This window comes from Sminthopsis crassicaudata, chromosome 1 (assembly GCF_048593235.1).
Source record: "Sminthopsis crassicaudata isolate SCR6 chromosome 1, ASM4859323v1, whole genome shotgun sequence".
NCBI lineage: Eukaryota > Metazoa > Chordata > Mammalia > Dasyuromorphia > Dasyuridae > Sminthopsis > Sminthopsis crassicaudata.
In genome coordinates, this window is record NC_133617.1 from 228846556 (window position 1) to 228864907 (window position 18352).

At 36.6% G+C, this 18352-nt stretch overlaps 1 protein-coding gene across 19 annotated transcripts in view; it reads left to right on the plus strand.

The window, feature by feature from the left end:
- DLGAP1 (DLG associated protein 1) overlaps window positions 1-16784 on the plus strand; it is a 1106389-nt gene extending 1089605 nt beyond the window's left edge. For 16 of the 19 annotated variants that reach the window (XM_074275757.1, XM_074275759.1, XM_074275733.1 and 13 more), the window contains 3 exons: window positions 1394-1485; window positions 9328-9480; window positions 12636-16784. In XM_074275757.1, the coding sequence (XP_074131858.1) occupies window positions 1394-1485; window positions 9328-9480; window positions 12636-12845 (455 nt within the window). In that variant the 3' untranslated portion in view covers window positions 12846-16784. Of the gene's footprint in view, window positions 1-1393; window positions 1486-9327; window positions 12124-12635 lie in introns of those variants that run through there. The other 3 variants (XM_074275762.1, XM_074275798.1, XM_074275791.1) reach the window with 1 other exon arrangement.
- The last annotated feature ends 1568 nt before the right edge of the window (window positions 16785-18352 follow it).

Sequence of the window (18352 nt, forward strand, 5' to 3'; positions counted from 1 at the left end):
CTATCCTCTATCCATTGAGTCAGAGCATGGACAAAAGCACAGAGATAGAACTGGAAAGAATGGAGCAAGCTGGGGTGGATGAATATTAACAGTATCTGAAAAGGAACAGAATGTGATAAGACTAAAGCAGCAAGTTGGAACAAAATTTATGAAGGGCTTTGAAAGCGAAGACAAAAAGGTTTATAATTTATTCACTAGGTAATGGCGAGTCATTCAGAACTTGTGAGTAGGGGGATAATGTAATCAGAGCAGTGTGAAGAAGGAATTAGAGAAGATGATATAAACTGGAGGCTGGTTAGAAGATAATGGTAATAGAAGCATCATATGCTATATCCTAAAGAAAAAGGTAATCTTGCATTCTGACTCCTATTTCTATAAATTCATAACATGTCTTAAATCTCATGTAAATAAGCCTCCCCAAGAACACTTTGAATTAAGAGTGCATTTCTCAAAATGTTCTAACATGTTCTCTTTCCCCCCCCCCCATTTTTTTCTTCCTTTTTTAAAGTTTTCTGTTTGGGCTAGGAGGGAGGAAGCCTTGTGGCTTTCCCCCTTCCTTCCTGGCCGTTGGGATGTGTTATGAATGGTCTAGTGGCTGGACTCCAGCAGAGGCAGCTGTTTCACCGTGCACCCCGTGGTGACCAGGGTCTCGGAAACAATATGAACCATACCAGGAGACTCTCAGCTCAGCCCATCCCAATACTTGATTTAGCTTGAACTTAATAAATACTTGTTGACTAACTGACTAACTGTTCACAGTGTCTCCTTTGGGAAGGCATGAAGGACTAAATGGATTTTTTTTGCTCAGTACACAGGAAAGCTGACATCTCATGTTAACAACAGAATTGGTGTGTGCCTGGGATTAGAGTGGTGGGTTGATAGTGTAGGGCATTTAGGAAAGTTTCTCATATGCTCTTTCCTGACAATACTGCTATCTGAGCCTTGGAAATAGCCTGAAGCATGTGGAGGGACCTGGTGAGTGACACTTTCTCTTAGTGGGTGATTTTTTTTTTGTTCCAGCAAAATTTTGTTTGATCCAATAATAAACATTTTAAATCCAGCCCCAGAGTCAAAAAACTATTGGCTCCATCTTTTGCTAATCTCAAGGATGGAAAAACTCTTCCCTCAAGAAACAAACATGTATAATAGGTACTGTGTCTTTTCCATGCTTTCTTTAGCATCAAAACAAGGAGTATCTTTGTAATTGAAACCAAAGAGCAATACTCCAGTTGTATCATGGGGATGGGCATGTGAAAATGTGTGTGTGAAGGAATATTTATGTAAGTTATATTTTCCTTCTGTTGATCACAGTATAACTTCCTCTTTGGTTCACCAGACTAAATCTCTGTTGCGAAGCTAACCTATAATGACCGTTGTATGTTTACTTTTTCAGTTCTAGGGAAAATCCGGACCGCAGTAGGCAGTGCCCAACTTCTCATGGCCCAGAAATTCTACCAGTTCAGAGAACTGTGTGAAGAAAACCTGGTATGTAATACTCTCTTGTAGCTTTTATTGCAGGGCTGGCACTGCTGGGGAGATTCGGTGCTGAATCAGGATCCATCTGACTGGGGATTAAGCTGAAGGTCATTTCTGAAGTTCCCTACCTGGAGTAAAGAATTTTGTGTTGATACTTACTCCTTGTCTTTCACTGTTAAATATTTTCCATTGGGCCCTCTTTCATTTAACTGCTGTGATTCTGTCATTGGAGATTTTCAAATATAAGAGAAAGTGGATTGGTCCCTTGGGAGATGAGCGTGATGCTAAAAGGAGGCAGGGAAGCCTAAAAAGGAGTGTTGGAAACAATTCCTTAACAGTTTTTGCCCATTTCAAACGAAGCCATTAACTCCCTCCCCTTATTAATTGTTCTTGTGACAGTCTGACAGATGTTTAAAACAGCGAATGCTCCTTTAAAGCAAGGATCCTTAAACCTTTTCCACTTGTGATCTCTTTTCACCTGAGAAATTTTTTACACAACCCTGGTATATAAATATATAAAATTGGTATACAAATAAAAAATTACCAATAGTAAATCATAATTTTGTCATGTTATATGGATTCATAATCCATAGTTTAAGAAACTTTGCTTCAGAGTCATTGGGGCCTACCCTCATGCCCATGTACTACTCAGTACATTTTAGAAGTCAGAGTTTAGATATATAATATAAAAATTCCCTTAAGCCACAAGAATAGTCCACCTAAAGTTTTGATCAGAAAAGGTGTGGTAAAGTGCTACCTCATATCCATCCTTAAGAAGGCAGTGTGATGGAACAAGCTTTTAACCAAGTGTTAAGGAGATCATAGCTTCTGACCTTGCTAGCTATGATCATGCATCTGTTTCCCCTCTTGTAAATAGAAATGGAAAGTATGGTCGGTCCTAGACCCGTGATTTCATCAAAAAAGAACATTGACTGGTAGGGAAACTCGCTCCATCAAAGCAAATCAGCCATTCATATCTATAACTTGTACCATGGAGAGTTACCTGGGAGGCAAATGTTAAGTGACATGCTTCTGGTGTTGCAGTTAATATGTACTGTCATCTCAGAATCCCAGAATTATAGAAGGCCAGTGGGTATGCATTAGAGGCAAAATTGGAACTCAAGTCTTTTCTAATTTAATGACATTCCTCTATCCATCATGTTATAATGCCTCCTTAAAAAATATATATATATAATAATACTTATGCTATTTTCCTCAGGGAATGTTGAGAGAAAAATGCTTTGTAAACCCTAAAATAATACAAGCTGTTGTTTTTAGCAACTGTTCCTTTATTTTTTAAAAGCAAATTCACATCAGAATAATTTCCCAAAATTTATTTTGACAGTTCTGAAAAGCTGGACAAGCTAGGTAAAAAGAAAAAAAGTTAATTTTCCACAGCCAGCACTATTATCTGGTGATTATTGAAATCTGCCTAGTGACAAAACAAAGAGTTTCACCCTTCTGTTATCAAACTTCCACAAAAACTGCTAACAAGGAAACAAACTGCTAAATGGGTTAGCAAAACTGCTAACAAGATTTTGATCTGGGCAAAAATGTAAATAAGAGAAAGTTTGTATTTTCTGCCCTTTCTCTTCCCTTCTTAACTTTCCTGCCTTCTTTGGGCATCACACCTAATTTCAGAAGGAACTAGTCCACCTTTCTTCCCCCAAATACCAGGCAAAACCTCTCTGCTCTTTGTCCCTTTGGGGGAAGAAAGGGCATCCTCTTCTGAGTTTTTTCACAATAGGGAGTAATGGGTTTATTCAGATCTCTTCTAGGAAGGGAGTTTAATATATATAACCTTACTGAGTTAGAATTTCTAAATAATCTCTTCAAGAAAGCTACTAATGCTAGGGCTTTCAGATGACTAAACAGAGGCTGGTAAGGAAAATATATGAGGGTTGATGGAAAAGTAGTGATAGTCCTACCAGGTGATAGACTGAATTTCAACTTTTCTTCTCTTTTGTCCATTTAGTGGGAATTGGAAACACCAATGACCTGGCCAAAAGTGGCAGCAAGAAGGAGATTTAAAATCACTAAAACAAAATAAAAAACAGGAAAGAGAGCTCAAAACTCCAATTTCACCTTCATATTCCCCTCATCATTGCTAATCAGTTGCAAAGTCCTGTTGATTCCACCATTCCAATGTCTTTCACATTTTGCATCTTTTCACACATGCTGTCACCATCAACCTTATCTCTCTAGCCTAGATTATTGTAATAGTATCCTAATTATTCTCTTTGCCTCCATCTGTGCTCCTTGTAGATCACACAGCTACCAAAATAATTTTCCTTAAGACACAGATTTGAATCTGCCATTCCTCTCCTCAAAACCTTCAGTGGCTCACTATTGCTGCAGAGATAAAGTTCATTATTCCTATCCCTCTCATAGGAGCTTTAAATAAGGGTCCCATGTATCTTCTAAATCTTATGTCACTTTATTTCCCTTTAGGCAAAATATCAGAATCAGAGTTGAAAAGATTTTCTCATAGACCATCTAACTCATGCTTGCAGACCAACCAGTACATTCTAATTTTGGAAAGCTCTCAATTATTAGGAAATTTTTTTTTTTTTTACATCAAGACCAAAATGTCTTCATCTTTAACACTTTAGTCGTGCTTACAAGGGCCAGCCAGAATAGTTAATCTTTCTTCTGGACCTTTTGCACTTGAGGAATGCTACCCATTCTTCCAATTCTTCTTAAGGCAAACCACATTCAATTTCTTTAATGCCTTGGATGGCATGGCTTCAAGTCCCTTAATAATTTGGTTTGCCCTTCTCTTGATACACATCAGTTTGTCATTGTGCTTCCTAAAATAAGTCAGTATTGAACATCATCTTCCATCTATAGTCTGGGGAGGGCAGAATACACCATTCCTGTCTAGCTGAAGTTTTAGCTTGTTCCTGAACTTGACCTACTTAGCTTTTCCTGCTGTCCATGCATTTCTTCAAGCTGTTTTCATGTGCCTAGAAGGCAGGTTTTTTTTTTCTATTCATCTTCCAGAATTCTTTTCTTCTTTCACCACTTAGTTCAAGAGCCAACAAAGTAATAATAACAACAATTATTATTATTATTATTATTATATTATGTTATGTTAGAATATAATAATATTATATATTATTACATCATATTATATATTATAATATATTATTATTCACATTTCAAAGATGAGGAAACTGAGAGAAATAGAAGTGAAGATGACTTGCTCAGGGTCTCATAACTAGTAAAAATATCTGAGGCTGGATTTGAACTTGGCCTTTCTGACTCCATGTTCAATACTTGATCAACTTCACCATCTAAATGGCAAAATAGAAATTAATGGCCAGTCTTGATTTCTCCTATCTGACATTAAGAAAATCATTTAATGTCTTTTAGCTCATTCCCTCTTTGGTTAAAAAAAATGAGGGGATTGGTCTAGGGTTTTACTCTAAGGTTTCTTTCAGCTTTAAATCTACAATCTTAATACATTTGTTAAAGTGTTATCGTGTTTATTTAAATCAATACTGTTAAAAAAAATAACACAGGGAATTGTTATTTCACAAAAAATACAGAATTTTTGACATTAGAAGAGATCTCAATGGCCAGTTAGATCAACCCTTTACCAGAAAATGAAGACTCAGTTATAATATAGTTGACAAGTGGTCATCCAAGCTTGTTTGAATACTTCCAGGAAGAGAAACTGACTTTGTCTTGAGCAACACCTTTCACTTTTGGACAGTGCTGACAGTTGTCAATTTGCCACTCTGTAGTTTCTACCCTTTGCTCCTGTTCTATTCTGTGGAGCAGTCCTCCTCCACATGTTAGTCCTTCAAATATTTTAAGATAACTATGTCTCTTTGGTCTTTTCTTCTTTGGGTTACACATGTCCAGTTCCTTCAGCCAAATTTCACACGGAATAAAGTTCCTTTGCCTCCTCTGAGATGTTCTTGAGTCTATTAATGTCCTTAATCTATGGTGTCTAGAACTGAACATAATACTCTGTTCTGACCAGAGGAAATCTAACCAGGACAGAGTACAAAGGAGCAATCACCACTATCTTCCTTAATCCTGGAAGCTGTGGCTCTTCTTATAGCCCAAGGTTATATGAAATCTTTCACGAAGTCTTCCCTGTTCTTATTTTAGCTATTCTTTTCCTTCTCAAGCTTTCACAGAACAGTTTTTCTGTATCTTTCCTTTCCTCTCCTTTATCTGTATGCATTTCAAATCTCCCTCCAGTAGACTATATGTTCCTCAAGGGCTCTCATTTTCTGATATGCTCCCCTATACATAATAATATGTGGGGGCCTTGCCTATGATGTTTATTGATTATAAATTGGGTCAGATCTGGGACCCAGGAAAGAGAAACTCTTTCAGCCCTCTCACAGTTTTTATCCTGAGGAGAAGAAGAATAATAGGGGTATTTTACATTTATGTGGCTCTCTGTATTTCTAAAAACATAAAGTAAATGATTAGATCTTGAAGAATCAAAAATTGCCTATAAAAATACACTTTTCTCTTCAGAAATCAATTTCTCCCTCCTCCTTCCCACCCTCAGTTTCTAAATATTAGTTGGATTAAAGGATTTAATTTCAATGGATATCAGTTAACATCCTAAATCAATTACTATAGTACCCTTTATGTGAGTAAGGGATAATTTCTTCATGTTGTAGAGGTGCATGGACTTTTGGGAACCTCTAAAAGCAAAGAGCAAATGGTAGTATTAGTGGTCTAGAGGTCAGGAAATTACGGTTTGACTGCTGTGAGCTAAGAATAATTTTCATATTTTTTAAAAAGTTTTATTGTATTTCAAAATATTTTTTAAAATATTCTTAGCTTGTGGACCATATAGGAACAGGTAGTAAGGTCTGACTTGTAGGCCTCAATCTCTAGTGTCACTATATATGTTTCTCATCCACTTTGTATCTTTTTTTTTTTTTTACATTGTATTGTATTTTTTTCCAGATCTATAATTTCATTGGTATAGGAAACAGTTCCTATACTGAATGAGGTGAGGAACTACTTCTACCCATGCAGTTGGAATCTTCTTTAAAATTGTTATGCTATTACCATCATCTCAATCTTCATTTGTTTTCCAAAGGCTTGTCTTTTTTCTATTAATCTGAACAAAGGATTAAAGAGCTGTATACCATAACATGGGAATTCTGCAAATACAGTAACAAAGGTTTAAAGTCTCTGCATAGAGAATTTTACCGATCTCCAAGATAGGAACTATTTAATATTTATTTCCTCAGTACGATATGGATTATTAACATGAAGTGATGGAGATACCTACTTAAATGTCATCAGCCTTCTTTGAACTAGATTTGGCAAATACCTGTTATAAATCTTAGTTCCTAAATTCAATATAGACTGGAAAAACAAATTTTCACCACTTGAACTTATTTGTTATTACATGGAATTTTTATCATGCTGAAGATTCACAGAATTTAAAATATATCTGTGAAATTTAGAATATATATCTATATTTAACTCCATAATGTAGAAAATGTCAGTATCTATAGTTCCTGAAGCTTACACACACACACACACACACACACACACACACACACACACTTTCACTGTCATACTAAGTCCAATGGGTCTATGATCTCACTGCTTTGAATGTCTCTTTCCAATGATGCAGATTTCCATCCATCCATACCTGCCTATCCTGTGCATCTCTTGGCTATATCCTCCCCACATTTCTGTACAGGGCTTCCTCTGGTGCCTTATAATGATTTGGAAGTCCCCTTGGGTTCTTAAAGCCTGTACTAATAGAATGTAAGTACTGACGAGTTATGCCATCAAGAAAATAGACCGAGTCCATTTTCCATGGCGCAATCTAGAGAGCTATATCACCAATAAGTTGGCTACTTTTTTTTTTTTTTTGCCATGACCACTTAGAAAATTAAAAAAAAAAAATTATTAAAGGGCCTCAGTTCTTTACAATCCCTTTCTGCTTCCATTGAGTTAATAGTTAAATGGTGGGAAGTAAGCTAAAAATCATACAATTTTTAAACTATCAATAAACTTTAATTTGACTGTTGATACTCTAAATGTGAGCTCCTTATCCAATGAGTGGACATATTGTTGGAGGAGGTGAATCATATCACACAAACACATCCACATCACACATACACATACTCATGCAATTTTTAAAAGACATTTACAGATAGAGATAGTAGGTATATATACTTTCACATGGAGGGAGGGGATCAAATTCTTTCCTGTGAGCTTGTTGTGGGTTGTTCGGCTAACTAGCCCTTCTCAAATCAGCACTGGGGATCATTGAGCACTGGGATTTAATTTGAAAAATACAAATTCACTCCTACCTATCAGGTTGCCACCAGATGTAAGGTTTTGCTTTATATCCGGGTGCTGGAATGACTGAAGGGCCCAAAGAAGAGCACCTGGCATATGTTCATGCTCTCTTCCAGTACTCCTGTGTCTGCTTAACCTGCCTATATCACAGAAGCAGTTTGCAAGGAGTTAAAGGCAACATTAGATTTTGGAGGTTCTCTATCTTATCTTTGATTGACATGGTATATTAAATTCATTATACTTCAAAAGGGTATACTGATTGTCATAAAACCTTAGACAGTTTTCCTGGAATACTTGCTGACTAAGGTTTGGTTGTCTAATTTGGTTGTCTAAACTCTTTTAGTCTGTGGGCTGCATTCTCGACAGTGTTGAACAAAATTTATCCATGCATTTCCCTACTCATTCATCTATTATCCAAGTTCACCCTTACAGAGGATTCCTCTAGAGAACTTTCTCTAAATTTCCTGACATTGTAGAAAAATAATGAAGCATGGCTGGATAACAGTTCTGTCATCAGTTGTCTGGATACATATATATTTATAATATTAGTTAACTAAGATTATTTTAGACCAACTATTCTTAACCTGGCATTTATGAACATAATTTTTAAAAATATATATCTTTTATAATTATATTTCAATATGACTAAATTTCTTTGCAATCTTATGTGTTTTATTTCATACTTTTAAAAATATAATTGTGATAAGAGGTCTATTATTTTGCCTATCCGTTGCCTATGGATTCCATAACACAAATAAGTTTAAGAATCCCAGTTTTAAACCAATTAAGTCCCAAAGGACATATAGACAAAAAAATTATAAAATTATGTTTCTGAATAATAAAAACTTATTTTCTAACACAAAATATAGTATTTTGAAAAGCCTAGTTAGTGAGCATTCTAAACTTTGCAATTAATATTGAAATTATATTACTTAGTTTCAGTATCTGAGACTTGCATTTTTATAGTTCTGTAATTCCCCCCCTCCCAAAAAAATAGTTTTGTTGTTATTGTTGTTAAATATGTTTTCATTTAGATATTATCTTTAGAAATTGAATTGGAGAATACTCAGCTTATTCTTGCCCATTCTGGTACTTTAAATATATAGGACTTATCCAACCTATGTAGGTAGTTATGTAGCTCAATGGCCAGAGTACTGGGCCTGGAGTTAGAAGGATCTGAGTTCAAAACCATCCTCAGATACTTACCAGCTTTGTTTCCCTGGGCAAGTCCCTTAAACACTGTTTGCCTTAATCTACTGGAGAAGGAAATGGCAAAGTATTCCAATATAATTGCCAGGAAAATCCATATATGGACATAAAGACCAACCTGCAGGGAGTGGAGGAGAAAAGGAAGAGTCTACATAAATCCTTGATATCTGAGACTTCAAATGTGCAAGAGAAAATCCAAAAACCATATGTAGTCTATTTTAGACTTTTTAAAAGACATTTTAAAAGTGCCACTTTTCACTTAATATCATGATTGTAAAAGTTTCATAATTTCTTTGTATTAACAGCCACTGAAGTTTGAATATTTTTCTTTCTTTTATACAGAATCCCAACGCTCATCCGAGGCCAACCTCCCAGGACTTAGCAGGGTTTTGGGATATGCTGCAGTTGTCCATAGAAAATATTAGTATGAAATTTGATGAACTTCATCAATTAAAGGCCAATAATTGGAAACAGATGGATCCTCTTGACAAGAAGGTAGAACAATGTAGATTTTGTATGGTTCATTTAAAAACCTGCACAAACGCTGGACAGACTAAATAGGTCTCTCTGCATACAGTCCTGCCATTTAAAATGTGAAATGAAGCTTATATCAGATTAATTTCATTGTAACAACAATGTTTACATAGTAATCATCTGGGATATTATCTGTAACATGTTTTAGGCATATTTTTAAAAGAAAACTTGTCTTTGTGAATCAGAAAATGGGTATGTGGTTTTTTAGTTTTGTTTTGTTTTTTTAGTTTGTTTTTGCCTTTTTTTTTGGTTAATTAAACTTTAAGTTAAATCATATTAGAAGATCAGTCATTAAAAGGAATTGCCTTACATATTGATTTTTAAAGTAAAATAAATGACATCTTTCTACAGTGCATGGTTACAAAGAACAAGAGTTTAACTTCCTTGCACACTAAGATGTGTTACCAAGAAAAATAGGAAACACTGAAAATATCACTGACTTTGATAATCATTTCATAAGTACGGTAATAAAGAAATCACTGTTGTTCAAGTCTAAATACATATGCCATGAAAATTTTATATTTTCATATTTCAAGTGTTGGATTTCCAAGTTTTTTGTTTTGTTTCAGGGGAGGTATTGTTCACTGGGTTCCCATGTGCAGTCATATAAAAATAAAGGTTCACATTCTTTCATTTTAATTGTTGAACCTTAATCTTCAGCCCTGGCTGTGATGGGCCCATCAGTCACCTACATGTGAACAAAATCTACCTTCTTAGACTAGTATGTCTTGATTTTTTTTCATCCTTTATCTAGAACTGAACTAGTGGTCAGATAACCTCCTTGACAATGCAACATATAAATATGTACTGAGGGATGTGTCCTTGTAACATTAGAGTTTCCTCACCCCCAATACTAACAAATACTCTCAGCATTCCATTGTTAAAAGCAACTCAGTTCAATTTAATGCTATTAAGCATAAAAGCAGTGTCCTTGGCATTAATGAATGACCCCTAAGAACACCCATCCCAAAAGAACAGGAGGACCATGCTATTATAATTCTTCCTTCTTTCTCCCATTCTTTCCCCACTCCTCTCTAATAATATCATTCCTAATACACTTGGCTTGGAAGTGGGAAACAAGAAATGTCACTGATGCATGTGTGAAGTTTTTCCTGGAAAGAGCAAAGGCTGTTTGTACTCGATTTTAATTTTATTTCATTTCTTTTTTTAAGGTTGAGATACAGGTCAATTTTTCTTAAAGTTAATATATTCATGAGGATTCTCCCTAAACTACAGTTGTATGTGTATATACTTACACATTACATATTCCTACAACACATAAGCAATGGGTCCTGTGTCTGTTTTTATGCCAGTCTTTCTGCTTATTTCTTTCTTTCATGAGGTCAACTCTAGGACCAGAAATTTACATAGCCAATAGAAGTTACCCTCTGAAGAACTAAAACATTATATAACTTATTGAGATTTGTACCATAAGGAATTACTTGACTTGATTCCTGAATCATGAAAACATCCTATCTCTGAATATGACCAGAGCTTTTCTGTTCCCTGTCCACTTTTTAAAGTACAATACAATACACAAATTGATTGTATGAAATAGTACCCTCTTTTCTCTCATTCTCTCCTCTTTGAGTGACAAAAGCTACACCTTACATAGAGAGGAGATGACTAAGGTAAACAAGTTTAACTTGATGCTTTATCCAGTCAGGTGAAGGATACTACTGTTATAATCATGAGAAAATATTCAGCCACCCCAGCTATACATTGGGCAAAACCACTTAACTTTTCTAGATCTCTGTTTTCACATTTATAAAATGAGAGAGTTGGACTAAATGATCTCCAAAATCCCTTCCAGTTCTAAATTGATGGTCCTATAGAGTTTGTACTGTGCAGAATAATGTAATCTGTATTTTCCAAATCCATTTTCCTGTATTTGGAAAATGGGGGATTTGGGAGTGAAGGGGCAAGAAAGGATGGATGCATTTTACTTTAAATGCAATCACACACAAGACCACTCTACCAGTTGAGTTGTATCAATTTATACCCTGAAAGTTAGATACCTTTTTCTAAGTTTATCTAGATTGAGATATCTATATTTCCTTATTGGCCACTGCCTTTTTCCTGCCAAAATGATAGTGTGTGTTTTCTCAGCAGTTTGGAAATATCTGCCAGTTTTACAGGGTGTTGCTGATAGTAACAGTGTGACTCATTTTCATTCAGTACTGTGCTCAATTTCCCCAAGTTTCCCCATGTGTGGATATGCCTCTCTGACCACCAGTCATCTCCAGGCTTCTGATTTCCCACTTAGGGTTTCACAGCAGCCAACCGGAGCTGGCTTGACTCATTAGTGTACTGGTTTCCACCTACAGTATGAAATATATCCCGGAAATTCCAGTGTCCTCCCTCCCTCTTTGGTGATCCTGCATGGTGTATTGTCTCTGTGTGTTGTGCAAAAGAGCTACAAGTCTCTGTGGCATTCTTTACATCTAGAGAACACAATTCACTGCAACAGATGTTTACTTTGATAATCTCTTCCCTGGGGTTTGCTAACTGCTTATTTGTTTGTTTGGGTTTTTGTTTTTTGTTTTGAGTTATTGAAGGGCTCAGAGTTTTTTGTCTGCTTATTTGGGGAGGTGGATATGGAGGTGTTTGGAGTGGTGGTGATGGTGGTGGTGGTGGTGGTGGTGGTGGTGGTGGTATTTTGTTTCCTTGAGTTTTGAACACTGAGCCAACTTGCACAAATGAGCTCGCCTTTAATAACTGATGCAGAGTCCTAAGCTGCTGTTGCTTCCTTTTCCCATCTCTGGCACCAGGAAGAGTCTGGATTCCCCAGAGACTACCACACTAAACGGTTAGATGAGCTGGGAGCTTCAGCCTTTACAGCATGAGGGTGTTTTAAATATCTACACTGTTACCTTGGAGAAAGCTAGCCTGCTATTCCAGCTCTATCCTTTACCTTAAGCTTGACAATATTCTTTTTTATACATCTTTTGAATACCAAAGCCAGTCCAATGAAGAAAAAAAAAATACATTATGCAGATTTAAGAACTAACAACCCTTAGGTAAAAAATATGTGTTCTAACTACTGACCTATCCCAGTTTTTCCCAAGCTTGCTCTGAGAAGCTGTGTAATGTCATGAACCTTCTGCTTTGATCAGGAGAGAAGGGTCCCTCCTCCAGTGCCAAAGAAGCCGTCGAAAGGCCACGTGCCGCTGATCCGGGAGCGCTCCCTGGAAAGCTCGCAACGCCAAGAGGCCCGCAAACGCCTGATGGCCGCCAAGCGGGCTGCTTCTGTCCGCCAGAACTCGGCCACCGAGAGCGCCGAGAGCATCGAGATCTACATCCCAGAGGCCCAGACCCGGCTATGAAAGCACCAGGCCTCTTGTCCAAATCCCTACTCCACATCCTTGTCCAGTCACCATGCAGTATTTGTAAACCATCCCCATTCCTCTTCTCTTCTCTTCTCTTCTCTTCTCTTCTCTTCTCTTCTCTTCTCTTCTCTTCTCTTCTCTTCTCTTCTCTTCTCTTCTCTTCTCTTCTCTTCTCTTCTCTTCTCTTCTCTTCTCTTCTCTTCTCTTCTCTTCTCTTCTCTCTCTCTCTCTCTCTCTCTCTGTCTCTCTCTCTCTCTCTGTCTCTTTCTCTCTGTCTCTCTCTCTCTCTCTGTCTCTGTCTCTCTCTCTCTGTGTGTGTCTTTCTCTCTGTCTCTATGTGTGTGTGTGTGTGTGTGTGTCTCTCTCTCTGTCTTTCTCCTTCCCTCTCCCTCCCTCTCTCCCTTTCACTTTCTCCCTTCCTTTCTCTTTTACTTTTTCTTCCTCCCTCCTCCCTTCCCTCTTTCCCTTCTTCCCCCCTCCTTCTTCTCTTTCTTTCTGTCTCAGCCTCTCTCCCTGTCTGTTTCTCTGTCTTTCTCTTTCTGTCTGTATCTGTCTCTGTCTCTTTATTCCTCCCCTCTTTCTCTCCCCCTCTCCTCCCCGCCCCCCCCCCTTTCTTTCTCTCTCATTGTCTGTTAAGGATCCCATGACTTCCACTAGTACTGTAGTTGTCACTTCCAAAAGACATCCTATAATGCCCCTTTGCCCCTTGCTTTTCTGACAAGTTTGCTCATATTCCTCATCATGCTTTTTAACCCATGTACTGATGCTGTCAACATGCCTCTTGCAGAAATATACAACCCTTTATTTTCTTGACAGGAAACAAAACACACCTGTATAGCAAATGCACCATTGAAGTCATTCACAATCCTCAGTTCTCTCTAAAGCTAGTCTGTCACTAGTGTACAGCAATATTAAACCATAGGGTATTTTGGAAATCTAGTATTGTAGGGTGATCCCTTGGGACTCTACAGTCTTCCTCATTACAGATGAAAGAAACTAGGACTCAGATTCCCTTTTTTTAAAAAATAGCTATTATTTTTTAAAGCAGATGGAGCACTTTATTCTGAACCTCAGAATCATACCTTCTCACAAGAAATAATGAATCACAAAGAAAAGGGTGGAATGGACTGGGATGAATGATGGGGTCATACATAACTGTGTAGTGGAGAAAGGGAGAAGTAAATTCTCTAAGTGAAGCCAGGACTAGAAAACATCCTTTTAAAAGGAACCTGCACCACTCACAGATGCATACACTGCCTCATTTTAATTTCATCAATCACTAATTCAAAAGTTTCAATCAGCAGAAGATTGTAATTTCGATCTTCAGTGGGGGGGGGGGGAACTATTCTAAAAGGCAATAAAATGGAGAAAGGAAAGAGGAGGAAAAAAGCATGAACAGGTGAAGATAGTATATAAAAGATTTTCCTTTGTCCATGTGTTAAGACCCTTTAGACTTGTAATGTATTGATGATCCCTGTTGTATTGTAAGGATTATATTGGTTTTAAAAAAGAAAGAAAAAAATTTGGTTCTATTCATTTGTTAATGTCTTAATCCTGGTGGGACTATTAGATCTCTTTCTCTCTTTCATGCACACATGTGTGTGCACACACACATACACCTGTTTATGAGACGCTCAAATGAAGATCATAACAGTTTTCAAAGCAAAGTTCTTGGTTACACCATTAGCTAGTTGTATGCTGCAATTCAATCTGCTTTACCCCCCTTTCCCCCCCTCCTCACCCCCCCCCACCTAGTTCACATTTCAGATGTCTTACTCTTTCTTTGAGTCTCTTCCTAGTAAATACAGTCTATCCCATGATTTCAAACATCAGGATTTTGACTTAGTGGTTGTACACTGATAAAATACTGTTTCCACTCCAAGACAGACAAGGCTGCATCATTACAAATAGTTGTTTCATTGTTTGTTTGAAGTCATGAATGGACATGTTTCCAGGTGGTGAGGTGGGAAATATGACCCACAAGGTTTAGAATCCAAAAGGAGGGGGAACAAAAAGTTGTGATTCTTAAATGTTGAAAAGAAATAGTCTGTTGACATAGAACACTGATTCCCATCTGCTGGCATGATGGACAGCAGGCACTTTGCATCTAGCTGGAGTTGGCTCAAAATGCCCCTATTCTTTTAGCAGTATAAACATTCATATTATGGCAACCCTAATGGATCCTTGGCATTTTCTATCGGCTCACAGGCTCAAGCATTTATAATTATCATGGCAAAACAAAAATCATTCTAAAGCATCTATCAAGATGCTCACTCTAACAGAGAGGCAGATTTTTTTTTTAATTCTCTATCAATAGCCTACCATATAGCCAGGTGCTAATTTAATTTTATTTCTGAAATTAAGAGAGATAATGGATCTTGACAACAAATATTTTCATTGACTCGTTCTCAAATCACTAGAGAATTTGCTACCTCTCAGAGCCATTGATATCTGAACTATGTTTATTTGGGGGAGGGAGGGAGGGAAACACAAGGCACAAATGTTTACTGCTGTGGTTTACACGATAAGGGCTACTAACTTGTCATTTTAAAAAAAAGAAGAAGAAGAACTTTTAACTACAGTGAGCAGAAATCCAATTCGACCCCTAGAGAGCTTCATGTAATGAGACTACCCAGAGGGTCGATGTTTCAGGCATTTGAATACAGCACTGGATTTGCTCGTTTTTTAAGAGAGCATGCTTTTTATTTAACATTCAGCAGCAATGAAAGCTCATGCAAAGTTTGCATCTTAAGAGTGCCAACTGCCACCTCTGATCATTTATGGTCACATTCCAATTGGAAGTTCTTTGGAACTCATCTGTGCCAAGATGGATGGAGCATCTCCAAGTTCCATGCTCTCAGCTGATGTTAAGTGGATCTAAGTTAGTCTTAAGTTTTGGACTGAGAGAAGTAGATTGAGAAATTGGTTCATAACCAGTCTCCAGTCTTTTCTTCAGAGATTGACAGTCCAGGACATTGAGAAGTAGGAAAGTTGATTAATCTTGTCTATAATGAAACATGGTATTTGTATATTCATAGGATATTTTTGGTATGTATTTTAAATCTTTTAGCTGAATGCCTATTTGTTCCCATGTGGATAGGGCATTATGATCTTTGTCTCATTGATTAACATGTTTTGAACAATATAAACAATTTAGCAAAAGAAACATAGAAGGACAACTGTGGCCCCTCAGAATGTTGCTTGTTAACCCACTTGACACCTTCAGGTGACCACCATAAGCATAGGATATATGTTCCATTGTTCCTTTTGATGTGATTTATAGCAATGTAATGGTATTTTTTCAGTTCATTCAGGCCAATATGTGTACCCAGAAAAATTACTTATTTTGTTTAACTTTGGTACAAAAGTTGTTTGCATTTTCTGGGGAGGGGGGAATTTAAAAGAAAGTTTTTGTCTCCTACATCAAAAGTTATTTAAATAAATTAAGTATTTATTATATTTTTGCGGATGTTTCCATAAATTCCAATCTTTTTGTAAAGAAAGCTGATGAAACGGATTACAGATTTTTAATATTTGAAGAGGAAAATAGAACTAATTTATTTGTAATATATTGCCATTATTTATAGATGTTCCCTTAATGTTTTGCTGTGCATTATTAATTTAATTTAAACCTTATCCTTGTGAATTTACCATTTCTTTTTTAAAACATGTCTAGATACATATTTTAAATAACTGGAATGTAAATCACTGGCATACCTGAATTCCCAAATGTGATTTTAAAAATTATTTTGGTTTGGAAAAAAAATTAAAATTTGAAAGCCTTTAGATGGAGGGGTGGGGAACATTTTTATGGCTTTATGAATTGGATTTTCATAAGATTATTTACTTAGTTTGTGTGTGGACAGAAAACAATTGTAAATAGATGAATGTTTCCCATAATGTAAAAAAGAACAAATTAATAAAATAATTAATGCACTGCTTGTAAGGTCTGTGAGTTTTCATTTGAGATTGACAATCCATCCAGAATAGATATTCTTGTACCCTTTGGAGCAATTATTAAGTAATTAAGAAACCAGGTAACATACTGCTACTCTGCATTGTAATCTTGCTATAATTATTCATTGTTGAGCAGTGCTGAAAATAAGGAAGGTCTATCTTGGGTTTCATCAAGGTAGATTGGTACAAAAATATTCATAAAACACTTTTCCATGAGGGAGTCCATAAAGCATTTTCAATCATGGAACCCAATACCAACACCACAGTGACGTTCAAATATATTTCACAAAAATTTTAAGTCATTTTAGATAGCCAGCTGCAAATACTTTTTCTACTCTTATTTTTATGCTATCATCAAAGTTAGCTATTTGTTGACTGCTAGGCCAAAAAGAAAAAGAAAGAATGAATAAATGAACGACTGATGCGCAAAAGACATTCAGCTTTTAAAAGTTGCTTGATTTAGAGTCAGAAGACCTGTGTTTGAATCCCCAATTTTTTATTTGCTATATATATAATCTTAGTCAAGAAAGCAGCAAAGGGTTCGGTGCTTCTTCTGGAGTCAGGAGGACCTGAGTTCAAATCCTGCCTTAGCCTTAGTAGAAATATTCTTGGGCAAGTGGGTTAACCTTTACTTTCAATTTCCTCATTCATAAAATAGGGATCATTTTATATGTACTCCCCAGGATGGTTGTGAGGATCAAATGAGATGATGTTTGGAAAATGGCTATAAGTGCTAGTTGTTATTACTATTATTGTTATTTAAAGCTGAGGCTAAAAATCAGGTCTTTACTTCTACCATCAGTCATTACCATTACCATCCCAGGATCATGAAATCACAGTACTAATGGCAGAAGGGCCCAAAGGTCATCTAGTCCAATCCCCTTCATTTTACAGATGAAGAAACAGCAGGTCCTAGATCTGAAATCTAAGTTTAGACCGCTTTTCCCTATATCATGCTACCCCCAAATATAAGGTTATTCTTAGGGTGAACTAGATGGCCTCTGGGGTTCCTTGTAACTCAGATTCTATGAAATAGTTGAAAATTTTAATTAAATATCTGCCCTTATCCCACTGTCCCTGATTTTATCATGAACCATATTGATATAATGTGCTTTAAATACGATGAAAAAAAGAGAAAGATTAGAAGTGATTGTTTGCTTAATAACAAAAGTCAAATTAAACTTATGCATGTCCTAAATCTGAAATGGGATAGCTGAGTGGTACAGTGGATAGTGTTCTAAGTCTGGAGTTAGGAAGACTCATCATCCTGAGTTCAAATGTGGCTTCAGACGTGTCTTAGCTATATGAACTTAATTCTGTTTGCCTCAGTTTCCTCACCTGTATGTAAATTGACCTGGAGAAAACCACTCCAGTGTCTTTGCCAAGAAAACCCCAGATGGGGTCATGAAGAGCGAGACACGACTGAAAAACACCTGAACAAAAATCTGAAAAACCAAGGACCTCCAACCATAAACAAGCAAACTCGGCACTTGTAGATACTATTATAAATGCCCACCCTGGTCCAAACTTGGGAAGCTTCAGAGGAA